The sequence below is a fragment of the Aedes aegypti genome, chromosome 3 (assembly GCF_002204515.2).
Source record: "Aedes aegypti strain LVP_AGWG chromosome 3, AaegL5.0 Primary Assembly, whole genome shotgun sequence".
In the NCBI taxonomy this organism is placed as follows: Eukaryota; Metazoa; Arthropoda; class Insecta; order Diptera; family Culicidae; genus Aedes; species Aedes aegypti.
The window spans coordinates 88,917,760-88,945,032 of record NC_035109.1 but is presented as its reverse complement, the minus strand read 5'-3'; the positions used below and the strand labels follow the sequence as shown (position 1 = coordinate 88,945,032).

Genomic DNA, 27,273 nt, shown 5'->3' with positions numbered 1-27,273 from the left:
CAAAAAACTAAACGTCAAAAAATTCAACAAAACGCGCGTCGTTTATTTCGCTACTCGTAAACAAATCGAACGAAAAACTCGAATTTTCCATCGCTTTTCGTCGGAAAAACACACCAAAACAGCAACCGATTGCTCCCGGATCATTGAGTTCCTGAATCCTTTCCAATATGCCGTCCGATCAGATCCAATACTCGGAGAAATACTACGACGATGTGTACGAGTATCGACATGTTATCCTTCCGCCGGATTTGGCTCGCAACGTGCCCAAATCGCATCTGATGACCGAAACCGAGTGGCGAAACCTCGGGGTGCAGCAATCCCCCGGCTGGGTGATGTACATGGTGAGTTGGGGGAGAGTGAGAATTTTTGGGAAGTGAGAGAACTAATGCGAGACTTCTATTTACAGATGCATGCACCGGAACCTCACATTCTGCTTTTCCGGCGACCGCGAACGGATCTCCCCAAGAAAGCACCAGGCGGAAACTCGTCCAGCGGACAAGGACCGTCCCGTTTGGCGGCTTAAGGTTTAGCATTAATGAGGCCATGTTATTTGGAAATAAGTTCACCCACCCCCTTTTCTTAATCTCTTGTACAGAAATAATCGTAGGTTTCTTTCAAAGAAAGGAATTCGTTTTTCAGGTCATAAGTTTTATTTTCAATGGTTTTCTTTTGTAAAAATGTGTAAATAAATATCGGTTTTATATAAAAAAATACTTGTATTTGTACTTTTTTTCTGTTTCTAACAATTTCCTTGGTGATTTGATGAGTACGATTCCATCTGTAAAAATAGAAAGAAATAAAATTATTGAAGTTGGATTCCTTTGAAATGTGAAAGCATATTCGGGCTAGTGAGTTTGGAGGGCTCAGATTTTATTTTATCAATCACCAACAATGATCAGTCGGGAAAAGAAGACATAATTTAAATAGAATATCATCATTATAAAGCTATCAAAAAAGCAAGCAAAAATCTAAAGTTACACGACCCATTATTTTATTCATTTAGATGACCAGAAGTTACTGTGAAAATTTGAGCGGATTCCGTCAACTTCAATGGGAGCATGAAATTTGTATGACGAAAATCGGCCAAATATATGAAAAAGAAAAAGGTTCTAACTTGTTCATTTGAGGGGTGAAGTTTAGATTTTTACAAGTTTTTTTTTAGAGAAAAATAGGCCATTTGACTGATGGGTTTTAACATAATTCTCAAAGCTTACCAATTCGATTGTTAACTGCGTGGATTCATTACTGTCCTTCGGGACGTTTTATCTGAAATCGTGAAAAGAAATGAAATTAATTTTTTAAAATGTTCAATTTCTACATTTCGATTATGTAATATTTTTAAAGGATTGTTTCTCTTCAAGTAGTCAGTTATTGGAACGGTATTCAACGAAATTCATAAACACGGACCAAAATTTATCATCAAGCTATTAGTGGAATTTCAAAAACTGTCACGTCGACGTCTGTTATCAAGAATTATTTAAGAATATTGCTTACCGTTGGAAGCCGGAGGCCATAGCCAACTGCTTGGGTGATTTTCGCTCCATGCCAAGATCTGCAATAGACAAAAACGTCGCAAGGTTATTTAAAAGTTACAGAACGTTAAAATTTTCCTTAGAGCTTTTTTTAGATGTCAGACAAATAAACCGAAGTTTATTTGCAGCCGAAGTGTTACTATCATAACAAAACTCAAACGGTAATTATTATCATCATTCTAAAAGAGCGCTCACGTGGAAATATTGAAATGCTTATTTGATAAAATTAAAAGGAAACCTACCTACGAAAATCACTCCCAAGTGGAATCAGGACGGTAGAACGCTTATGATGCCCCCTGTAATGAAGAATAAAGAAATGGATTAGTGTCGTGAACGACTGTTAAAAAAATCCCATCGTGGTCTCCGAAGGAAAATCAGTAATTGGAGGAAATTATAATCAACGAAATTCATCAACACGGACCAATTAACTTCATCATAAAGGAATAGTTTCGAGTACGTATCTACCTATATTTATTACTCATAGTTTATGATTCTTACCTTCATTATGTTAAGTGGTTAACCACCCGCAACGACTCCGTTCAGGCGTGTCCACTGCCGGAAAGATAACATATGAAGTTAGTTAATAATGTGTAGACCATTCCTTCTTGCTTCTTTTCATAAAACGATGAATAAAATCAATGGTTTTAGCACAGTATTTATCAGACATCCGACCTTTGATAGCAATAAAATCTGAATTAGTTGCGATTATTGATCTCCAGTGGGTGAACAATATGTAAGTTGAGATTAAAGTCTTTGGATTCCTTAGATTTTGAACAGGAAATTAGAAAGGGAACGATAAAAATGGCTAAAACCATTGTTTTATCAATATTTTCAGACAAATAAGCCGAAGCTTATTTGCAGCCGAATTGTTATTATCAGCGTTTCTCAAACGGTAATTATTATCATCAATCGAAGAACGTTGCGTTTTATGAAAAAAGATTCATCAAATTATTAAAAACACTCACCTTGGATGCTGAGGATGATCCGCGTCAGTTCGTCGACTGTTCAGTAGTTACCTGTGGAGAAATTTAAACTATTTGTATAAAAGTTGTTCAACTAAACTGTTCTCTTAGTAGGTAGAGCTTTTATTATCAGAAATGGTTTGAATAGTAATCAAAGAAATTCATAAACACGGACCAAATTTATCATCATAGAAAATCAAAGAGTCATTACACATAACCTCAAATTGTTGTTTTTTACAAGAGTGGATATCTTCTTTCATGAATTTAAAAAAATAATCCACATAGGATAAAAGTACTAATAATCACCTCCGCTCGGGAAAAAATATATAAGGTATTTGTGTTTGACAACCAAAATAAATGCAGATTATTGGAGAGCGAAGATTAGTGTTTTTTCTTTTATAGAAGTTATGGCAAAAAATCTTTAAAAGATACTCTAATGCATACAAGGAATTTGCGCTTACCTTTGAGCACTATGAATTTCTGTCCCCCGTCTTTCAAACGTAGGCCGTCATAGCACTGCCGTTGAACTGCTTCATGTCATCTAAACTGGCACTATTCAGCACAGTACGGAAAAAGCCTCTTTGTCATCTATCATACTTGAATAAATCTTGTTGATCACGTTGAGGTAGATTTTGTCACAGTAGATCGTTTTCCACGCTTTCAAAAAACCTGAATAAGGAGACGTCTTCATTAGTACACAGTCGTAGAAAATTGTTTGATAAGTTCAACTGAGTGGATTGGTTGACCTTCTATAAATCAGACAAATAAATCGAAGTTTACTTGCAGCCAAATTGTTACTATCATGAACTATCAAACGGTAATTATTATCATCACTGAAGAAGGCGGAGTCAAACTATTAGGAAACTCGCTTGATTTAAATTTTACTCACCTTTTTAGGATTCTTCCTTGGGAACATATTGCGTTGCATAGCCTGGAACGAATCGATAGCCCGATTAGATATATGCACTTGTTGTCCAATTTAAATGATTTTGTGGGATTAAATTCGGTTGATATCAACCATCTCTATTTTTTTATTTCATTCAAAGCAAATCTTTTTTAGTCTAGTTTAAGATGATACGATGATACATCCAGTCTGGCAATAGAACTATTTCTAGATGGCTACACACCTTTAGAGGTGTGTAACACCAGCAATGAGAGAAAATCAATCAAAAGCCTAAAAAATTCACATGATTTGCCTAGCCTTAACAAGTTCAAAATCGTTTTCTGGACGAGAAAAGTGGCGCAACATCATAGCATTATCTTTGGATCACAGAACTGGGTTGATATCCTTAGCGGGTCGCACAAAAATCGATCGGTTCCGGGTGAGATGCAACGAGTATGGAACAGTTGGTGCACCAACTGACCAAAAATGATGATGCAAAAATTGTGTTGAGTGAGCAAGATATAATAAGCTAAGGTATCAGTGAAAGAGAAAACCAAAGATGCTACAATGCGCAGTTAGAATGGGATTTGTTGTTGGTTTTAGAGAGTTTTATCATGTGAATTTGGGTCTAAATTATCGGCTGGTAAGTTATCATTTTAAATCTTTCAGCAGAATAATCATAACGTAATACGGCACACAAAGCGTTCGTAGATACGTATTAACAAGAAAAAACAGTTTCAGAAGAAATTGTAATTGTAATTTGTAAATTATTCCATGGAATAACGATAAAATGTCATAAATCTAGAAACCAAAGAATATGGGTGAAACACAAAAACGTAAGAAACATAAAAATAATGGTTTTATGAATAGAAAACAAATACATTAATAGAAATAATATTGCTTTGAAACTTTAACTAACGGTTTTCATCCCGAAGATATAAATAATCTGTATAACTGAAGGCTAATTGAAACAGCAATTTTGCTTGTAAACATTAAAATTCACAATTCCATAATTTTCAATCGTAAATCTATAAAAAATAAATTTAAAACTAATACGAATATCATCTCAGTTATGATCGTTATTCTAAAATAAAGTAACAGCTTTGTAATGTCTTAGTAGAATGTAGATAAAGATTTCAAAAGTAATATTCTAACGAAGTATTTACCTATTGGGTTTTGCTGAAGGAACACGAGATTCATCAAAAATGAGCTTTCATCATATCTCTTTCTTTGCGGCAACGCAGATTCCGTTTAGTGGCTTAATTAGCGATCCGTTTTTGTTTCGACAAAAACAAGCGAACAGTAGTATAACGCATGTCAACGTTGACTGCGAGTGTTTTGTATGGAATCAATCACATTCCCCACTGGTGGTAGTCACTTGTGTTTAGTAGACACATACATATTCTTGCTGTGGTTTAGCTGAAATACAAAACGAACTGCCTTCCCGATATGTTTTTTTGAATCGACGCTGATGGAGGATGAGCTTTTCGAAGAGCGAGTAATAGGCGACGCTGTCAAACAGTTAATCGTATAATCTTTCCAAAACATCTGCTTAACTTCGTCGACGGTTCCAGTTTTACTTAGGCAACGATCTCTTATTAGATTTCCTCATGATAGCGTTTAATGTTTTAAGTAACAAGATTTCCATTCAATCTTATTATCCAAAGTGAAATTATTCGGGCTTATATACGTCAGATAACTCATGTTGGTGCATATGGAAGAAAGCCCAGTCCATTAAAAACATATTTCTATGACATAATTTGGATTTTTGCCTATCCTTCTCCTCGTCTCAAATTTAGGGCCCTATTTTATAAGTCGAGTCGATCAAAAACGACTCGACTGGAGTCACTGTCGACCAAAAATTTCACTCGACTTGGCTCTGTCACTCGAGTTTATCGACAAGTGTCACTTTATGTGACTGGATTACTATGGGAGTCGACGGGTGACATCTGAAATATGCATGCTTACTTTGATCGACAATGACTTCTGACGAGTCACGTGAATTCGCTCGAATTACAAAATAGACCCCTTAATGAGTTGTTAATTTGTATTTTTTTTAAGAAAACCTTTTTTAATGCTACCAAAAATGTGTACGCGTATGGCTAAATGCTCTTTATCCCGCCCTTTTTATCGTGTTGCAGGCAGCAATCAATCCAACACCCCAAAAAGCTTAGAATCATTCAACAATGATAGCAATATGAGGCACGCCGAGAAAAATATTGTAAAAGCAGACAAATTCAGTGTAGCTTTCATAAAATCTATTGTTGGTTTACATCACATATTAAAGCAATTGAGTAGTGTTGAAACAACAACCAAAATATTGATGTTTCAACAATACCGCTTGCAGATAGTAAAAATACAATGCATTGATGTAAAAATGTTTTTTCAATTAAATTTTCTATAAATATAATACACAACAACACTTCTTGATTACTGAAGCAGTTCTTCAAATTTAAACATCCTTGATTTAGGCAGGCGTCGTTTCCGCGTCAACCGGTCGGACCAAATTTGGAAAATTCTGAAGTAAAATGGAACAAATTAATTTGTTTTGGCGCTTAAACAATCGATGTATGATTACCTTTTTTTCTTTCCATTTATCTCGTACACCATCATCGAGCACCAACAGTTCATTCAATGTGTAAGTTTGGTTGTTTTAAACATATGGAGACTTAGACACACGAATTGACTCAGCTCATACAAGAATATTGTTGTTGATAATTAGTGGATTCTTAGATTCAATCCAACTAGGCTACTAATATTATTGAGTATCACAGAATATGCTGAAAGCATCAACAAGATGGTATTAACAAGACTATGGTGTCGTCACACATAACGGTGCAACTTATGTCATATAGGTATACAATCATAGGTATAGCACGACTTATGTCTGCTTTGATGTAATTTGTGCATTAAAAGATATAATTATAATCCATAGAGTTTCAAATAAACTAAGATTTTTCATCGAACTCCAACTGTATTACACCAACTGCAACATGTTGAAAAATGGATGACCCGCATGTTAACTTGTCATGAGAGTATAGTTGTTTCAGAATTCAATCACCCACCCTATAAAACGGAATTTACTGAAGTTATATGTCTATATGTCAAATGTATGGATAAAAATCTGATTTTACCGCGTTTCCAAAACGTATGGCAGCTTTTGGTATTACATTGACTTGAAGATCCTAAAAACCGGTTTTAAAATGTGTTCACTGTTTTCTGTTCTCCAACCGAAACACAGTGAACACATTTTCATCGAATAATTTTTAGTTTTGAACAGAAAAACTGCTTTTGAAGTTTCGATGACGACGATGATTACGATGACGGAGCGTTGATCGTTAAGGCGAAGTAGGCCGTCATTGAAATTTGTACGTGTCGTCGATGATTGTTGCTGATTCATCTCACTACTTCAAATCAAAGAAAATCAGTTGGTTTTGCACTGACACAGCTGAAAAAGTATCAGCATACTTTATGCATGTTAGCGCGTACAGTGATACTTTTTCAAGCCAATATAAACTATCAAGACTGAGTTTTATCACTTTGAAATTGCAAGCAGCATAGTCATCATTGCTGCTAAAACGAATGACGAGCTACTTAGCCTTAAGGCCTATCGATTAAGGCTGTGAACCGTTTCATCAGTTCGTTTAATTATTAGTTAAAATTTGACATTTCGATGGTTATTTTCTTCTCAAATGGTTAAATTGAACATCGCGGTCGACCCATTTGAGCTTTGACAGTCGAGTAGTTATTTCAGAACAATGTTGACAGATGGTTAGTTATCCTCAAATTCACGGGAGCAGAAAATAACTTTCGAACTGTCAAGTTTAACCATGCTCCAGAGCAGGGTTATTTATAACCGGAGGGGAAATAACTATCGAGCTGTCAAATTTTAACTAAAAGTTAAACGAACTGGTGAAACGGTTCACAGCCTAAGAAATAAAGGTACTCAAATGACATCCAGTGATATTGATAATGTAACGCTAATAAATGAAGTGCTTACTTATAACATTCCCCAGAAATGATGTGTTAAATTGAAAATCCCTTCAATAGCAAACAAATTTTCTACAAGGAGTGAAAATGCTGTGAAAATTCAAAATATGATACAATAGAGCATTAAAGAATATAAATTGCCTACACAAATTCAAAAATCGAGTATCGCTGAGACGGTCCTCTCTACTGTGGAATTAGCAGATGACACTTTCGATCGTAACTGGACGAAAACATTAATTTCGATGCGGGTGTCCTTTAGCAAAAGCGTGATGCAATGTTTCGAAATGTTCGTTTTCACGAATGTTCTTATCAAGGCCTAATTATCATCAGAAAAAAATAGTTTTATCATTGCTGAGAATAGTAGCCCTTATATTCTAGAGAAACAATTACCACAATCCAATGTGGGGTATTCAGAGGTGCGTTCGAAGCATCAATCAATATTTGTGATAACTTCAGTTTAGAAGTGTGCAATGACATCTTCGGCGATCCGAAAGTTCACGAAGTTGCCGAAGATGACGTAATGTTTGGCAAGCCGCGAACAAAATGTTTGGCTTGTTGTTACCATCAGCTGATCGTTTTGTTTACATCTTTTTCGCGATCAATACAAGCAAGCACAAACTAAGAACCGGACCTTTACTATAAGACATTGACAGCGATTGTGCTTTTAGATCCCATTATTGTCATAATTGGCACTATAGCGAGAACTGCTACTCCTACCCCATTTTTTGAGTTAAGAACACTGACTTATAACATGCCTAGGTAATGGTTTATTTCCTTGTCATCTTTGGAGTTGAATGTTATTTCAGATGAAGTTTCAAGAATTAATGCAGTTTTCAAGGGTTGCTCATTTTACCCCATTGGCGAAACCTCCCCGAGACTACTCCTAACTGATTGAACGGAAAGCCAAAGAAACGCATACAGTTGCCATAAATCATACGTATGGATACGAGAGTTTCCATCCCTACACACGATTTCGCGTCGAATACTCATTATTTTATTGTAAAACTGGAACACGTTAGTCGAAATTCACAGTACCGTCTCTGAAAATAAATTGGTTTTGATTAATAATATTGCAGTCAATAGGGGCTATCCATGAACCACGTGTTTTTTCTTCATCCGCCCCTTTCCACAAACAGAAAACCACGTAGTTTATAGACGGCCCCATATGAACAAACATTGCCTAGTACTTTGTATACCTTTGTTTGGGTTGAGAATGGGTCCATGTTTCAGAACATATGACATATCAAGTTGCCTAATTACGAATTTGTTAGAAAACTATGAGATACCGATATGAGCTGAGACGAGATTCAAAAAACCTAATTAGCTGTAATCGATTAGTTGTTTAAACGTCCTTTCCCGCGATTGCTAAGCAGTTTTGAAATTAACTCGATGGGAAGCACTATGGACAAAAATAAACATAATTATAAGAATAATCCAAATATCTATTGTCTCTACAACAATCAAGTTATTAGGGTGATGATCTGGGCTCATAACTCATTAACGGGCAAATGGAGATAGAAAAAAGTTATGAGTGAATGATATAAAAAAAAGATGAAGTGCTCAGGTGTGATTGAAATCCACGACTCTAAGTCTGCTGGATGGGTGCTATAACAACTAATCTACGGTGCCACTTGAATACTGACTCATACGATTATTTATCAGAGCAACCAGAATAAAGAAACAATTATATGAAAAAAAAAAAAAAAAACAATCGGTGGTTCGCGTCTACGACCTGGTTTAGGTTCGTTCACTACTGTTATTTCTGGGAATGATGGCTCATTATCGTTTCCCAGGACCCATTTTCAACCTCAACGGCGGTTTCTACAGATCACACGATTTTAACCCTCTATTTCCCACAGATTGATCTCTATGCTCATTACATTGATCAACACTGCTTGTTGCAATGGATGAATTATTGATATACAATCAGATTACTACTGATGAACAACTGACATTTTCTAGACGGATTTCGAAAAATTAGTCCATTTGCAAACTTATTTATTCAAACAGTTCTCCTTGAAACGAATTTTCGTATAAAACTAGTCGATCAAAGTGATGGGAAAGAAAGGGTTTTGCTTTTTCATATACAGTAGGGGACCGAAATCCGTACAGGCTCAAAATCAGTACACTTCATACAAATAGAAGGCGTTTTGTATGAAGTGGGCGGATTTAGGTTAATTTGTTAGGTGTAAGGATTTCGGTAAGGTTTACGGTTCTATTTTGCCCATGATTGCACAGTCGACGTAATGATTATCCATTCGTGTTATTTTTTTAATCATCTAAAATGCTTACGTTAGTCCGTATAATCAAACAGTAACTCTGTTGGAAATTTTATCGCATTAACTGGCGTATACACGAGAGGGTTCTACGGAATCTGATTTTTATGCTTGGTTTTAAAATGTTGCTCAGAAACAACGAACTTATGTTAAACGTTAAATCTTTTTTACAAGATACAGAACGCTTACGTCTACTAAACAAACATGAGAAATTGGATTCAGTTGATAAATAACAAATTCAATAGGCGTAGATGGAGATGTCATGTTGAAAGGGATATCTGCTCAAGGTGTAAACAAGTAGAACAAGGACCAAGATCGATACATTTCTTACCATCCGCAACGATGGTGATTTAAAGTGATTATAAAACGAAGCCAAACTTCAAATTTTCAAGTGCACAAGACTGGAGAATCTGACAACAGTTCGCTTAGAAAATCAAACAAATTACTAGCTTGCTGGTGGTGACCAATGGGATAAATTTTCAACGCGGAGCGCTGTTTGGTTCTCAAATATTGTGCTCTTGAAAATTTGAGGTGTGGCTTCGTTTTATAATCACCTTAAACCTGTTATGCAATTCCACATATAGGACGAATAAAACAATTCCAGCTAAATTAAATACTGTGCTTCCTTGATACCCGAGTGACGTTAAGCATAGGACATTTGGGTAACCCCAAGCGAATATGATCGATCACTCAAAGTTATCACTAATGAAATGGAATGAATAATGTCGTTAATAGCGCTCTACCAAGTTTGGCATAATGGCCATTTGGCATAATCATAAGACCATCAATGATTATATACAAAAAAAATAGGAAATTACACCGATCCTAAAAAAGACAGCTTATGTACAAAAGAAAGGAAAAACATTTTTTTAAATGGTGTGAGTTTTATGAATATAATAAGAATCAATGAAATAAAAAGCAACCCGGTATTATTAGGTATTGTAACTATTTCGATCAGATTGTTCTACATCAGAATAATAATGAAGAATTGGTGATTAAATGATAAATCATGAAACTATGTTTTTGATAATATCATTCGCCATGTAAACAGCAACTCATACAGTACACCGGAAAAAATATAGGTGGATATTTACCCAAGTAACCATCACGCACTTAGCGCTCCAAATCGTGGATATAGTGCTAGTGCAAAGGCGACGAGTCGTTCAATAGTTCAACATTAGCGCGATATGCCCGTTTTTGACGAAATATAGAATTCCACGTGCTGATTGATTACTTGTGTAACTATAAAATGTTTCATTGTACTTGCAATCTAGTTTAGTAATATCAATAATCCTTCCTCATTATGTTCCCTTGATTGTTAGCTGGAAATGTCCTGTCTACTTGTTTATTCCTTTCCAGGACCTTTTCAGATGTGTTTTCTCGGGTTACCGATCCCATCCCTCCCACGTGCAAATAAAGGCCACCCCATCGGTTATTGTGTCCAATGAATATCATTTATATTATTATAATTATTACACAGTGATTTGTAAAAAGATATAATCTTTAAGCCTTACGCGTAGGATTTAATCTTGGTGATTAAAAAAAAACTCCATTTTTCTGTCCTTATAAATAGTACTGCTGCAAATACAAGTTGTGTATGCGTGCGCACAGAGCCAACGGTAGGCAAAACCTACCTCTGTCCATCAGCCAAATCAGGGTTATAAATAATATGTGTTACATATCTCTAGATCATCAAATACACAATCAGTTTCTCTCATTTTTCTCTCAGTTAAAATTGAATTGGAAGGAAGGTACAGTCAGTCGCGCACCGTTTACAGTGCCGCGCGTATCCGTGTTTCTCCCTTTGTATTCATAATGCAAAATTCTTGCCTTTTACTTTCTTTGACGACAAAACAAATGAAACGCTTCGGAAATTATTTCTCTGCCAGAGACACTATCTGACATATTACTGGCGATACTGACTTATTCGAGAACGTTTTCGGCGACAGATTTTTTTAGAACGAAATAGCAAAGGAAATTGTAGGATATATGTGTGGTATTCATAGGAGTTTTTAAAGTAGGTTTATGAAATAGGAAATATAGTTTGAGAATTTTTTCTGCAATTGGAATCAAAAATCGCACTTGAGAATTTCATTGGTTGTTTTCTCATAGTTATTGATTTGTCAGATAAGCCATAAACGTGAAATTCTCTCGATTTATAACCCTGATACTTTTCTTTCTCCCCCTCTTGAACTAATTTATCGACGAGACGATTTACATTCTGTCGCGTCTCACGAGTCACGGACATAAAACGAAACTAGGATGAAGTACAATTTGTTCATTGTACTGACGAGATAATCCTCCCAACCAATATGGGGATGTTACTGCTATTAACGGAGAAAGCGCAGCCCACGACGCACATCACAAGAGCACATCCACGAGCTGGCTTGTGTGTATAGAATGATTGGTTGGCGGTGAGTGAGAACTTAACGTTATTCCTTAAGCTTTTTAGAAGCGTCTTCGTTTGCTCTGGAAATCATCATTGTTACGACGATCATTGTTCATCCAGTTGCGATTTTGTCCACCGCCGAAGGAATTGCGCTGCTGGTTGCCACCGCCGCCTCCTCCCTGCTGGTTCTGTTGCGGGCCATCGTCGTTGAAGCGGGACGGTCTGTTCTGACCATGGTCATAATCGCGTACCTCCTGGTGGAATCATAGTTTAATTGGATAAACGAACATATATTTGTGGTTATAGATTAACAGGTAGAGGAGTGTTGCTGGATTGTGAGAAACAGGGCGGAGCAGATTAGAGGCCAGGAACCGTACGGGAATGGGTTCGAGAGCCAGCCTCTGACCCGCGCAGAGGCAGAATAATCTTGCAATGGGGATCACCATTGGCAAGAGAAACATGAGCGAGAAGAAAGATATTTCTGTGAGGTGCATTGTTTAGCACTTGCAAGACGGGTTGGATCCAGATTGTACTATTGCGACAAAAGATTAGCATACGAGGGGAATTGAGAAATTAGATACATATGCGGTCCACGGTAGTTTCTGAGACGCGTCCTGTTCTCGTAAGGATCAAGTATGTGTTCATAAGAAGGCAAAGATGTGATTTACTAGCTGCAAACGGATATGCAACCGACACACGGCGTGTCGTTCTTCATAGTGGGTGGGTCACAAGGATATCGCTTCAATCTGAATATGTCCTACGAATACGTTGAACGAAAATGGTTTCTGCAGCTGTACGCTGGATGACAAAGAAATTATTGCATATTCTGAGGCTTTTATAGAAGTATCGTGATTCCCAAACCAAAAAATATATAAACGTTATTCAGTTATTTGAAAATCGATTCTTCGTAAGTTTAGTAAATGGTACGTTTTTCCAAAAAATCAAATATGTATCCAAAGCTAAATGCAATATTAATTGCAAAGCAACGTCAGCAGACTATTTTTATAAGGCATCAAACAAAATAGCACATAATGCTCAGGCAGCTCAAAGCAGATGATCTCCTGCTAGTAAACATGACAAAGCGTATTCATTTTTGCATGCAGATTGATCCTGCAACATTTCATATGGAATTAATCGTTATACATAATTATGTCTATACAATTATTGATGAAACCTTGTTTTTTGTTAAATAATTCGCTGTTTCAAAATGATTATCACTGAATCTTTGCTATTGAAATGCAATAAATCATTCTAGATAAGCGATATTGAAGCAATCAAATATATCTCATGCGTTAGGTTTAATCTTTATTTTTAAGCAAAAGATGCAAACAATATTCTTAGTCACAGACTTAAGGACCTTGCATATAATAAGCAACTTAGCTGATTACGTATACAAAAAGCAAGGTTTTATCACCTCCATTCTACAGAATACAACATCACGGCTATTGAAGTGTTAAAGGATTTGGATAGCAGATTGTTCATGACTCAGCCTAATAGCTATTTGGATTGCCACAAATGAACACACTCCACAAACAGAGATATGCAATCAACCGCATTATCTATTATTATTTCTCTTCAACAAACTACTTTCCCATCTACCTTTGAAGCATATAGTTATCTATCTGGGATAACACCAAGCAGATTATTTTGTTTCGTTCATAGTAGTAGTGTACAGCATGTTTCTTCAAATAGCAAATTGTTAGAGAAAACTATGATTTCAAATACCTTTTTTTTTTCAAGTAAATGTTATTCTTCAACAAAAACGTGAAACTATAGGGTATAGATGGGGCATAGGGCTCTCTGTGTCCGTGGCCCTGATATTGGATACTATCGATGATAAAGTCTTGTATGTTCAAGAATGCTCGAAAGATTAGATTACTTCCTTCGGAAGTCGTTGAACGCAAGATTGAGCAACTCCTGGCGACATAATATTTTTCATAAGCTTAGATGGGAGAGAGAATGAGAGCAAATCAACTCTGTTATTTCTTGAAAAATCTAAACGGAAGAAGTATTAAAAAAAACATTGATTCTCTAATCATGTTAGCGATGCATAAGTAAAAAACTAGTTGCTGTCATAACAGATGGAATTTTGAAGTGGTTCCTTCCACTGAAATTTGAATTTGTGATGATGTCCCATTACTGGAGAGAAGATTAAAAATCATCGCAGGCAACCGACGAATATATTAACTGATTAAAACATTAATTTCCCGATAAATATGATAATAGATGTATAGCTGCAAAAAATAGTTTTCATATATCTGGTGAGCAATCCTGTGGAAAGCTATGTCCAATAATATGGTGGTGTTTCTTGAATAAGAATCCCTATATAATATTACGTCGTTTTGTCGAAAAAACTGATTACTTGGAAACCAACAAATAGTGAATCTACCACGATTGAAGGAACGGTTCCAATCAGTTGAAACAGTCGATTCTAATAGAAGTTCTGTCAGGATCTTTCATGATAACAGAGAATTAGCGATACAATTCGCTAGCATGATCAGAAAACTATAACCAAAAAGTGTCAAAATTATCAACTAATAGTGTGATTCCGCAAAAACGTGTTCACTACAATTGGCCATAGAGTAAAGAAACACGTCAATCCGGAACAAACTATATAAGTGAGACACATAGAAAAGTAATCATATTCTGTCAGCAAACTGCTTCGATTCGATTTTTGTTTTTTTAGATTTGGAACACCCTACAATTTATAGGAACGATATTCGTAAAGGACATATCCTTGGTGACAACTGATGCGATGTCATTGTAACCTGCATGCGGAGAAAAAGAGCGGCACAACCAACACAGCGACGACTTTCTAGGTGGATGTACAGTACATCTTGTTTTAATTCAAAGATTTTTGTTTTCTTGTTCACACATACTTTGGGAAGTGTAATCTTACACATAATGAGACTTTTCTAATTTTGGATGCGACGAAGTACATGTTTGCAACGGTCTCGGTGGTGTGTATTGTTCTCGTGAAGGCGATGGGGAGGAAATGTGATTTTTGTTTTCGATGACCTGACACTGCAGGTATGTTCTGGCATACTCCGTCGAGGCTTACTTCTAAAAAGGCTTACAATCTATTTGTCCGGAATCCAGGATTGGTTGGACATGAGCGACCTTTTTTCAATACTTAAGAATATTTTTCACGATAGTAATCAAGCGCAATTGCTTCTCTTGTCAGGCATATAATGGGGCTCTGCACTGTTTTGATTTAGTATGGAAGTTTGACGTTTACTGGCCTTGTTGTTTACTAATTTCAAGGAGGAGTGAGAGGGCATAATCAATAGAACTTATAATGAACGAGAGTTACTCATAAAACCCAATGGCCTTACTACGCGAGTCGCGCCTACCATGACTCGGCGATTTCGTAATAGAGCAAAAATGCATCATCATTATCCGAAAAGCTGGTAAAGTTTCTTTTTTCGGGTAATCGAAAAATTTCTATTGATAATATTGATGGCGTACCACTCATAATTCAAACCCGCCCCTAATGGTTTCTAATATTGCTTAAAGATAATCAAGCAAATCTTTACTTAACTGGATTTGTTCAGCATTGATAATCAATGATTGCGGCATTGCGTGTGTGAAAAGATGAGGTTATAAGTGCAAATATGACAAAAAAAAATCAAGTGCACAAGGTGGGATTTGTAAACGTGATTCTTGTGTGTTAGACGAGTGCTTTACCAACTAAGCTACCGAGCATCTTGGCGTCCAAAAAGACAAAGATTACAAGTTTTGAATTGAATCCCAAAAGTTTACGCAGACTTTTCTCACAACCCACCATACCATATGCATCTATCTCAACACAGAGCGACACTAAATAAATCGCACTCGCTCTGCGCGCTACATGAGATGAATTGATATAAATTATGACAATGGTCTGCGTGAACTGTTGGGATTTGAATTCGAAACTTGTAACCTTCTGAGTTATTCGGACGCCAAGTGGCTCGGTAGCTTAATTGCTAAAACTTTCGTCTAACATACAAGAGTCGTGGGTTTGAATCCTTCCTGAGCACGTGGGTTTTTTTCTAATAATTAATCCATCTTCACCACGCGTATTGTATGAATTAATTTTGATAAAACAAAGTTTGAGATTGTACAACCTATGAAGTTTGAGGTCTGAGATAGTGCTGCTCACACCGCTGCCCGCATGTGTCCCACAAGATTCATGAATGCGGTCCAGCGAACTGGACTATAGAAATTCACTCGTTTTGTCTTATGAGAAGCAGATCGATTAGGGTAAGTCACCAATTGTTGAACGGACTTATTTCTCGCCAAATTTCGTACAACCCATGTTTTTCTTATGGGGGTTTTGACATTTAAATAGCAAGAAATTAGACCGTTCAACGGTGACTTGGTTTGATTCCAGGTTGCCACAAAAAATGTGTTTGTTTTCAACTTTTAGTTTCTTCTCAGCAATTTACCTGAGTGTAGGAGTCTGGTGGGAATTCAGAAACCTGCTAGAATCTTGCTACGATTCGAATTTTCATTAATCCATAGATTCCAACGCGATCCCGATGAAATTTCTCAGACTTTCAGGATATCTAATGATTTCATAAATAATCCTGAAAATCTCACTGAAGAATCCCTAAATTTTTCTGATATCCGCTTGAAATTCCCACTTATCCGTTATAAATCATAAGCATTTATCTTAAAATCTCTAGATTATGATCTCCTTACTCTATGGAAATTCTATTGGAAATTTTCAGGACCTTACAGGGAAATCCCATAATCCCACTTGAAAACATTATAATCTACTGCATTTCTCCTGAAAATCTCCAAGATGCATCTGAACATTCTCAAGAGTTCGTTATAAATTCTGAGGACCCCTAATAGCTCAAAATCTTGATTTGGCCCGTAGTATGTTATTGATGTTTTTGGCTTTGGAAATGTGGCATTTAATTGATATTCTCCCGTGGTTCTCTTTTGACCATCGATTTGCCAAACTAAAAATGTAACACGTTTGGGGTACGATTTTCATTGCAATATTACTGCAAAAACTTTTTACGATACTCTTTCACTTTTCAGACGGTGGGTTTGAAGACTAATTAATGACAACGCATAGTAAGAAATCAAACAAGATAAATGCGCCAGTTAAACACCGGTAACTATAGGGAGAATGTTCCAAAACGTACCGAAATTTTGGACGGCCCACAACAGTAGTGAAAAGTATTGATTTCCGGTCACCGATTTATTTATCAAACCGATTCTTGTTTTCCAGGTACAGATTAGTATATGAAAAATGGAAGCTAATTACAACAGAATACGCATCGAGATAAGGCATTGTGAACTCTATTCGTTATAGGTATACACTGAGAACATAGGTAGCGGGTCATTTGACATAATGCTCATTTGGCATAAATAACCGCTTCTTGAAAAGGGACCTAATTGTTTTCTTCTTTCTGGCGTTACGCCCCAACTGGGACAGAGTATGCTTGACAGCCCAATGTTCTTATGCCCTCTTCCACAGCAATCAATCAAACGAATGTCGAAAAGAAAAATGTCAATTGAATGCCACTGATCACGATAGCTTCGCTAGGAAACGTTGGTTTTGTTTGTTTCTGGTTTGCTTTCACTGCATGTGTGCCACATTCGACATAACAGACAAGATCAAATTATTCATGTAGTTTATGATCCGATGTCTGAATTCTATGCAAAACTATGACTTTTGCAAATGTCATGGTGTCAGGCGACATTCAATTGACACTTTTTTGTGTTTGTCGACGTTTATTTTAACGCTCGTGCTGTGACTGCTGACCATGGTAACGAAACAAGTGTCGAATGTTTACAGCACTGATCACGATAGTAGAGTAGTCGACACGCTTTTGTTGACATTCAGTAGCATTTGCCTTCAGCATTAACAACACGAGCGGTAACGAATGTACGAAAGAAAAATGACAAATGAATGCAGCTGACCACGATGGCGTCACCAGAAAACGGTTCGATCTTGGTTAATTCTATCTTTTCTCGTAATAAGAGCTGATTCCACTGTATATGTGTCATGTTCGACACATAACAAGCAAGATTCAACTTTTTTTTATTGTTTATGACCGGACGTTTACGATTTATGAAAATGTCATCGTGTCAGGCGACATTCATTCTACAGTTTTTGTGTTTCTCAATGTTCACTCTACCGCTCGTGCTGTTAATGGATGAGTGTAGAAAAATCAAATGATTTGACCATGGAATGTTGTACAGCACTGATCGTGTGACATGCACAAATCTAACGTGTATTAAAGTAAGAGCGTAAGTAGCATGATTGATTTATCTTCTTCAGTGAATACAGGTAACAAGATGCAAGTTTGTTGAAACTTTTCCAGCTTATGACGCAAAACTGCATGAAACATCAATATATACATTGTCCAAAATAAAGAAAAACGCTGCCCGTAATCAAACCAAGGACGTCGAGACCACAGAAATTGTGATTTACTCACAAGCCCATCGACACTTCAAAAAATTGTTTGGAATAGAGTCAATAAGTGTTCATTCTTGACGATAATGGCTCATAAGATCTTGTAAGAGTTTTATGAGAACGATGAAACGCGTGCCTACTTACTGTATTTGTTCAGTTCGTAAGCTGTTTTTTCTTTGAATGGGTTACAATAGAGAACTTGACAGACGAGCGAAAATGGTGAGTTGTGGAACATTCTTCCCTAGTAGTTGGGTACTAGAGTGAGGACAGCAGCTTTCCGGTACTTACAACTAAAGAACGATCAGAACAGCAGCATTTTATTTAATTCAACCGATCATGCCTGACCATGTTGTGTAAGAATAGTTGAAGAAGTCACCCGATAGTTCCTTCAGTTCGTAAATATGTCATACGACAATATCCAATAGTCTAACCCGCTTGGTTTCGGTGTATTTCAGGGCTCAGCATTCTTAATAATACAAATTGCATGTTTGACGAGGAACATATTTGTTTTTATCATGTCACAGCGATAACAATAAATATTATTGTTCACAATCACAAGTAGAGTTTATGGTGATAAATGCATAGTAAGGTTTGTAACGCAATTTATACTTGCTTAGCAAGTGTCGTTCGATGGCCTTAACGTAAACAAATCCGTATAAATATCCTTCATACAGTGGTGCCTTTTTCACAGTAGAACTTACAGCCGCCCGTTGCAAACATGATTCTTCGCGCCTGTTGACAGAGTGGCGATGGTATCGTCTCCGGTGCAGTCGTGACGTACCGATCGCTGCTTAAAACATAACTTCCAACATCTGCACAAGATTGTTTTAGAATTCAGAAACCGGGGAGAGAAGCAGAAAACAAAGAGAAATGTGGCATTACAGTCTCGATCAAAATCATTGGCGCGGTCGTTACAATTGAGAACTGTTTACGCGGTTTGGAAAATGCTTTTAGCTTCTTCGGAGGGGTGTGGTTTTGTGCTCTCTCAGCTGGAACCGTCCGAACGACGTCCATGGGCTTCGATGAGACAAGTCGAAAAAATTAAGAGGTTTCAGATCGGGCTCGTGAACGATCAGCGATCAACGACCGTGCGTTTCGCGAGTGGATGGTAAATGATCTCTCTCACAGTATTCACAAGATAGGTATAGTTGTCGCTCTAAGAGTTGGTTCCCTCGGAACAATTGTCAGCAGAATTTCTTTCTTCGTTTGCCGCCGCTGCATGCGACGCCTCGCGAGTATGGAGTAAAGAATCGACTTACCATGCCGCCAAAGTTGTTACCACCGGGTCCGGCGTTGCCACCGCCGCCTCCTCCACCGCCACCCTGGTTCATCATTTCGAATGCCCGCCGGTTGTCATCGTTGTTGTCCATTAGGGCACCCATCTGTTGGTTCTGCTAAGAGGATGAAGGGGGAAAAATTGAAAATTAGGACCTTCTAAGGGGATGAAGAGTTTCCCGTGGCACACACCTGCATAAATACGTTGTTCTCCTGCTGACGACGGTGCAGTTCCTCATCGGTGCGCTTGATGCGGTTTTGCATTTCCTCGACGTCGTGCTTCATCTGCATGTCATTGCGCTGTTTGGCTTCCGACGCCATGCGTTCCTTCATTTCCCATTCGGCCTTTTGACGGTCACGGTCCTGCTCGCGCATGCGCAACTCTGTAGCGGAGTAAAGTGGGTGTGGTAGAAAACGAACAGATTAGTGATCGTGAAACCAGTGGCAGAAGAGCGGAATTGAGTGTTAAATAGGTTATGCGGCTCCTGAACCCAGAGATTAAAGCAAAAGCAGCACCACTCTAAGTCGACAACAATTTAAGGGGTTTGTTTTAAGAACTTGGCAAAGAAGAACGCGTCTACGAGTTGGTTGAGATTATAAAATTGTCAGACTTTTAATCGATCACAATTGTGGTGCTATTCGTATGAACTTAACAATAAATGCTTAAATACATTCGATATTAGTATTCGAGGATGAAACAAAAACCGCGATAAGGCATATACTAAGTCTTGCCTAAGGAACAGACTAATACACGAAGTTTCGACTTTGGGCAAGGTTAAATTAGAATGGGACAGAAGAAACACACGCTAAAAAGCAAATCGCAATTGTAACATACGTTCTCGGAGTTGCTCGGTCTCGTGCTCGTAGCGGGCGAATTCCATCTGAGCTTCCAATTTCTCCTCCTCCATGATCATTTCGCGCTTCAGAGCCTCGGCCTTCTGCTTGTACAACTCGTGCATTTGCTTCCACCGTTGACCGTACTCATGCTCGAAGGATCCGTGATCAGCGAAACGTGGTCCTTGCTATTTTAGGGATAGACAATATACGAAAGGACAATTAGGTCGTTATTCATCAAACGAACAACGAGACTAAACTCACCTGTCTGGCCTTCTGGAAGTCTGGAATTTTCTTGTTCATGGATTTCTCTGGCAGACCATCGGTGTCATCCTGGTAGGTGTAAGGTTCAACAATGACTGGCCGCAGGGACGCCGTCAAGAAGAAGCATTTCTCGCTGCAATACCGCAATGCGACCATCGCTCCTGGTTTGTTCTTGAACTCGACGATGCCTTCTCCAGTTGATTTTCCGCGTTCGTCAACATGCACGGAGGCGCGTTCTACCGGTCCAAACACTTCAAAAGCCTTGAACAGCAGCTCGTTGCTGACCCATGGAGTGAGATTACGGACGCGAATGGCAGTAGCATTGGGTGCAAAGCGCACTCGCAACATGCGGTTCTTGCGCATTGTGCCCTCGAGCTCGCGCTTGGCCTTCTCGGCATTGGAGAAGTAATCTACACGCACAAAGGCGTAGTTCTTCTCCTTGTTCATGAATACTTCACTGATGTCGCCGTACGGCCGGAACAGTTCAACCAACTCCTCTTCGGTAATGTCGTTGGTCAGGTTACCGATGTACAACCGGTTGCGGCCGGAGAATTTGACCTCCTCGGTTTCAATCGGGGGAATGTCCATCAAGGGACCCTGCAGCATGCGCAGCTTCTCGTTGATGAAGTACTGCTCTCCAGGGCCACTGCGACGGCGGTCGAAACCACCTTGGTTATCCTACAGGATAAGGACGGAAAACACGAGAATTAGCAAAACGCGTTTGTTAATGAGTGCAAACTGGCGCAAAAACATATTTGCATTGGTTTTAGAAAATCCTTATGACACGACATGAAAAATCGACAAAAAAAAACCTTCTTGAGCGGCGCCACGAAAAAGCAAACCGGTTTGCTTGGGCTTTCCGAAGCACTGTCCAACAAAACGCACGAAAATTCTTATGAGAAAACGTATTTTTGGAAAGAAAAATCGGTAGAGGTCCGCCCGCAATTGACAATTATAAAAATTCTGAATACAGGCCTCGATTACCGCGAAATAAACCGATGCTTGTGGAAAAAGTTATCCAATTAAAATCGATTGGCAAGGTGACGTCGATTAACACGTTAAGGAATAACAAAATTGGATCAAATTTTCAAATAATTAATACCTTATCAACTTTTTTTAACAAGAATCGGATTGCTTTGCGGTCTTCGACAATGTTCTTCATTGTGAAAATACGTATGCGTTCAGATTTTTTTATAGGGATCAATGGGCGACCTATGGTGTTTTTTTTAGTTTTTCCATAGTACAGTCAAACCTCCTTGAGTCGACTCAAGAAAATATCGAATCATAGAACAGAAATGCTTTGGAAAGCTATTTGAGGGAAGCATCACAATACCCATGAAATTTGTTTTTAGTATGATTCCATGAGTCGATATCGAGTCATGGAACATCGAATCAAGGGGGTTTCACTGTAAATCCCATACAAACTTCAAACGGCTGGCGCTGAATTATAGTTTTACCGATCGAGCTAAAATTTCGCACAATTGTTATTGGGCCCAAATGATAAAAAAAACTTAATTGGCATTACGTCCTCACTGGGACAGAAGTCTGCTTATTAGCTTAGTGCTGAAAAAGTATATCGTGTGGCAAGTACGGTGATACTCTACGCCCAGGGAAGTCAAGCAAATTTTCATTACGAAAAGATATTGGACCGACCGGGAATCGAATCCAGAAACATTCAACATGGTTTTGCTTTGTTGGGAAATTTTAGAAAATAGAGCAGAAATCAGCACAAATCGATTTTTCAGCATGTGCCCATATTACACTTGACTTGAATAATGTTTTGTAGTGTCCGGAGGAAGGAACCGATTAGCCGAACTGCAACAGGAGCTATTCCATCGCACCTTCATCGCTCGAAACACTTTACAAGACTGACGTGTCATTCGTCTCTTCCCGTTTGCTTAGCTTTTCATTGTTACTGAAACTATGTGCCCTTCTGTTTATTTGATATCTTCTCAAGTACCCCTCTCAATCCCTACGTGGTTTTTATAAATACGGTTTCGTGACGTTAACAGTAAAATTGCAATTCAAAGAAGTACCGTTCAATTGATTTAGATGCATTTTAGTTTGAAATTACAGTGGGATTCCGTTTTTGGCATGCTCCGTTTTTGGCATGCTCCGATTTTGGCACCCCCCGATTTTGGCAACAAAATGGATCCGTTTTTGGCAACATTTTTCAATACCATTAAAATTTGTATTTTTTTGTAAATATTATCGTGTCTGTTGCTTTAGTCATTTGAACAGCATGTCACCTCCACACCGATTACATTCCAGAGCTCCATTTTAGTCGATATTTCCCCAAATCTCACCAACTACTAAGGACTCGCGTACGCGCTTATTTACTTCAGAATGGTCATTGGTCATACATTGACAACGTTTCATGAGGCCAATAATCTCCACCAGTATCTCAACTAAAGATTCTTTTCTTAGGCATTCATATTGAGTGTCCAGCCCACTTGAGTCTGCCAGTAGGTTATAATAAAAACACTTTTCTTCAGATTTGGAACAGCTTGTTTGAACAAAGCACCAGCACCGACATAAGAGCATAATCTATGACTCACACAGAGTTACAATCATAAATCTTGTCACATTTTTTTGGCTCACTGTCTTTATAATTATGGATTTACAAACATAGCGCATGTAAAAACACACCGCAATAATATATACAAATATGTACAGCAAAATGTCGTGCATCATAACTTTTAATAAATTTCATTAAATAACATGACAAATGCGAATACAGTCCAAACTACAATTTATTCTTAATAATATCATGCGTGCGATAAATACGACTGAGAGTTTTTTTAAACTATTTGTCTGTGGTATTGGTGTGTATATTGATCTCTCTGCGTCAACTATTTAAAGCTACGTTTCCTTTTTTCTATAGACTCTGTAAGGCGTTAGATTTGTTAAGAGACGACTCAGAATTCTGTAATCAAGCATACGTGTCTTCACATCATCAAAATGTTCCTTACGAGCTGAGTCTATGAGATTCCTAACTGTACCCTGGAGAATCCTTAAGGGATTCTTGGTTCTTGTGGGACTTTCCAGAAATTTTAACGAATTCATGAGGATATCTGCAGATTCCAAGTGGACACTGAGGGCTTCTTGAGGGATCCTTAGAGTGTATAAATGGATATGGAGAATTATGTCCAAAATCTGGTAATTCCTAATAAACACTAGGGCGTCCTGTAAATTTTAAGCGGGATAATGTGAATTTCTAGTGGTATTTTTAATATTTCCGGCGAAAGCTTGGGGGCTTTGAAAAGGTTCCCAGAGGAATTTGAGGTGTGCTATTTATAGCCTAATAAAATGTTTTTTTCATCGGAGACTTGAGAATTTTCAGCAACATCGCAGCGGAATTCCAAGATATTAACTCCTAGCAAAATCCTTGATCCTGAGAACTCTATGCAAGATCCTGCGGATGCTTGGCAAGATGCTTCAGAGCTCAAGCGTTTTTCTGTATATTTCTTATGAGAACCTGAAGATTCCTATAAGGTTCTTGAGGTTTCATAACAGGATCCTGTAAATTTCAGCTGATTTTATAAGGTAGGTGTAAAACATATATCAAGCTCAATGAAAAATTATTTCAAGTAAAAATTAAATTCTACAGAATTACAAGTCACATTTACGCATCATCTCATCTTTATGTTTGCCCTTTTGATTGCAGTCAACAGTTCATTATATAATGCTTTACTTCATCAGAAACATAAATTGAAAGAGCAATTCTAAACTTACCGAATTTTTCAAATTTTACGCTTAAGTCCAAAAGTTAAACTGATTTTAAATGTTCATTCAATTAAAAAAAAGCTAATGCCGTTTTGCAATACCCAGCGCTTTTGATTCGTAAATACGTCCTTATAAGAAAACAAAAATATTTTTTTCGTGTTCTTTCATAGTTTTAAGAAAATGTCTAGTTCTTGAATAAAGGTCACTTATGCGATTATTGGTTTTACAAGACCCTTTAATACGAAAATTAAATAAAGCTTCTAAATATAATTGAAGACGTTGAGGCGTAAAAACGTCACCAGAAAAACGTTTGCCAGATTTAACATTACGGGGCTATAGATTCATAGCATAGTATAACCCTTCGAAAAAATACTTCGAAGTGGACCTTTTCGAAGTCTCAAAGCCTTATGATTCCATAAAAATAATGTATTAACATTGTAATGATGTTTTCAAAACCAATAATTGAAAAATAAAATTTGAAATATGGGTTCCGATTTTGGCACGGTTCCGTTTTTGGCAACTGAAAATTTAAACTTTGTTGCCAAAAACGGAATCCCACTGTATTTTGTTTTGCGAATATCGGAAATAGAAATACAAAGCAGAACATTGTTCTTCATAATTGATACCTCCATCACAAATTATAGATGAATCGAGGAAAATTAGATTCGTGACGTGGAAGGAGGTATCAAGAAGTGCGATGATCCATACAAAATGTTTGAAGATCTCATACAAAAAGCTTGACAGGGGGAGGGAGGTGGTATGTATGCGACGCAATTTATGAACATTCTAAAATTTGATCTAAAAATAAGAACGTAAAGCATATTTTCCACACTACGCAATACCACCACCCTAATGCGCAATACCAAGATATGTGTAGTAAATATCAAAATTACTTCGCCACCATTTATAATGGAGGAGATCTCTAGTCAAGCATCATTAACCGGTGGAAAAAGCCGGTCTAATGAGAAATGCGCATAAAGCCGGAAAATAATTTGAGCCGCATAGGTTGATTTCCCCTAACGGTATCCTACCTGAAACGTCATTACGTCGGTATTTTTTTCCGAAAAGTTCATACATCTGATTAAAAAGCATTAACCCAACTTCCTTTACCTACCCCGTAACAAACGGCACCATTTTCATCCCCATTAAGGTGAAGATGAATCGAAGCCAAAGTTCAAATTTTCAAGAGCACCGATCTGGAGAACCAAACATCCGTTTGAGGTGAAAACCTAATCGATTGGTCACCACCAGCTAGTGACCAATCGATTAAGTTTTCAGCTTAAACGGATGTTTCGTTCTCCAGATTCGTGCTCTTGAAAATTTGAAGTTTGGCTTCGATTCATCTTCACATTAAACTCAATATTTTTTCCCAAAATTCCAATCAGCCTAACCTATCCAAGCCATCAACCCGCCATCTTGAAACGCGTGCGTGTACACAGGGCTAAACTCTCCAAACCAGCAAAATCGACCCGGGGGCGGCCATCTTGAAAAACCAATCACCCATCCAAGCGCCGCTAGAAAAATTATCACCGGACAAAATTCCCCGATACTTACATCGCCACCCATGTTCCGGCGGTTTCCACGGTTGCCACCGGGGCCTCCTCCGCCACCTCCACGCTGTTGCTGCTGCTGATGTTGCGGATTGCCACCGTCACCGCCGCCCATATTTCCGCCATCTGGATTGTTCTGACGGTTTCCGCCGGGGCCTCCGCCGCCGCCTCCTTGGTTGCGATTTCCGAACCGATTCTGGTTTCCGCCCCGATTCTTATTCTGCTGGTTCCGGTTCTGCTGCTGTTGTTGTTTGCCACCCTGCTGCTGCTGCTGATTGGGGCCACCACCTTGGCCCTGGTTGGGATTTCCTCCCTGAAGACCGCCGGGGCCACCCTGCTGCTGTCCCTGCTGTTGGGCATTAGGGTTATTCTGCTGCCGCTGTGGCAGTGGGCTTCCATTGACTTCCGGCTTTGCTACTTCCATTGTTGTTTGAATCTGTTTACCAGCTGCGGATTTCCGTTATATAACAAGACACTTCCACAGTTCACTGAATTAATACTTTTTCCACTTTCCTCTTGAGAAACTTCACCTTCTTTTCACTGCCAATTTTCACACACACCTTGCAGAGAAATTTTAACAGCGTGCAACACAGCCGACAGTCAAAAGCAGAATGAGGAGACTTGAAGAGCAAGTTCCGTGCAGATCGACTGCAAAGTCTACACGATTCTAGTACCTCTGCGTCAGTACTAAAAGGCACATTAGTGTTGCCTGATGAGTGTTTCTGGAAGTAAAAGGCCTTTTCATGACACGTCCCTCTGCTGGCGTTACCAGGGTGGGTGTACGGCTGTCAACTACAAACAAAGCTCGCCTAACAATCATCTCTCGGGCGGGCCGTCCCAAACAGCATCATCTCTCACACGGGGCGACCCAAACAGCACAGGTCGAACGCGGGCCATGCCAGACAGCAAATGCTGATGCATTTCAACACTCAAACAGCGGGAAGCCTAGCAGCGTTGTGAGCCAAACGAATACACCCACAAAACATGTACGGTAGGCAAACCTGGTTGCGTATACCCCCCCTGGGCGTTACGTACAAACTGGGACAGAGCCTGCTTCTCAGATTTTTTATGGACACTTCCAAAGTTATTATGCTCCTCGAGAATTTTTAGCATTTTGATCACTTTCTCTTCTTGTTTTACGCGCCAGAGTCTGCTACTAGTTGGGCACTTTGCGAAT

At 38.3% G+C, this 27,273-nt stretch overlaps 2 protein-coding genes across 6 annotated transcripts; one reads left to right on the top strand and one right to left on the bottom strand.

Moving 5' to 3' along the window:
• On the top strand, nt 1-734 carry LOC5566158 (cyclin-dependent kinases regulatory subunit). The gene is made up of 2 exons (XM_001650489.2): nt 1-341; nt 407-734. Exons 1-2 carry the CDS (start codon nt 168-170, stop codon nt 521-523), a joined length of 291 nt encoding a protein of 96 aa, XP_001650539.1. The 5' UTR covers nt 1-167; the 3' UTR covers nt 524-734.
• On the bottom strand, nt 693-26,727 carry LOC23687536 (hrp65 protein). 5 transcript variants are annotated; one of them, XR_002501248.1, is made up of 13 exons: nt 26,101-26,727; nt 20,821-21,498; nt 20,558-20,744; nt 19,915-20,105; nt 19,707-19,838; nt 3,384-3,425; nt 2,956-3,163; nt 2,498-2,548; nt 2,031-2,084; nt 1,775-1,828; nt 1,495-1,552; nt 1,215-1,266; nt 693-778 (listed from the first exon to the last, which is right to left on the bottom strand). XR_002501248.1 is itself a non-coding variant. In XM_021849590.1 (7 exons), exons 1-7 carry the CDS (start codon nt 26,518-26,520, stop codon nt 3,155-3,157), a joined length of 1,662 nt encoding a protein of 553 aa, XP_021705282.1. In that variant the 5' UTR covers nt 26,521-26,727; the 3' UTR covers nt 2,996-3,154. The 5 variants fall into 5 exon arrangements, 3 of the variants coding, with proteins under 3 accessions (XP_021705282.1, XP_011493272.1, XP_021705281.1); XR_002501247.1 differs by having other exon boundaries at nt 19,707-19,841; nt 26,101-26,709; XM_021849590.1 differs by lacking the exons at nt 693-778; nt 1,215-1,266; nt 1,495-1,552; ... (1 more) ...; nt 2,031-2,084; nt 2,498-2,548 and having other exon boundaries at nt 2,996-3,163; nt 19,707-19,841.
• Between the last annotated feature and the right edge of the window lie 546 nt (nt 26,728-27,273).

Excerpts from the sequence above, each read along its gene's own strand:
- LOC23687536 (XM_021849589.1), bottom strand. The coding sequence starts at position 26,520 with ATGGAAGTAGCAAAGCCGGAAGTCAATGGAAGCCCACTGCCACAGCGG. Across the intron at positions 21,499-26,100 it reads GCCGGAACATGGGTGGCGAT|GATAACCAAGGTGGTTTCGA; the intron begins GTAAGTATCGGG and ends CTTATCCTGTAG. Across the intron at positions 12,287-19,706 it reads GTAACAACTTTGGCGGCATG|GAGGTACGCGATTATGACCA; the intron begins GTAAGTCGATTC and ends TGATTCCACCAG.
- LOC5566158 (XM_001650489.2), top strand. The coding sequence starts at position 168 with ATGCCGTCCGATCAGATCCAATACTCGGAGAAATACTACGACGATGTG. Across the intron at positions 342-406 it reads CCGGCTGGGTGATGTACATG|ATGCATGCACCGGAACCTCA; the intron begins GTGAGTTGGGGG and ends TTCTATTTACAG.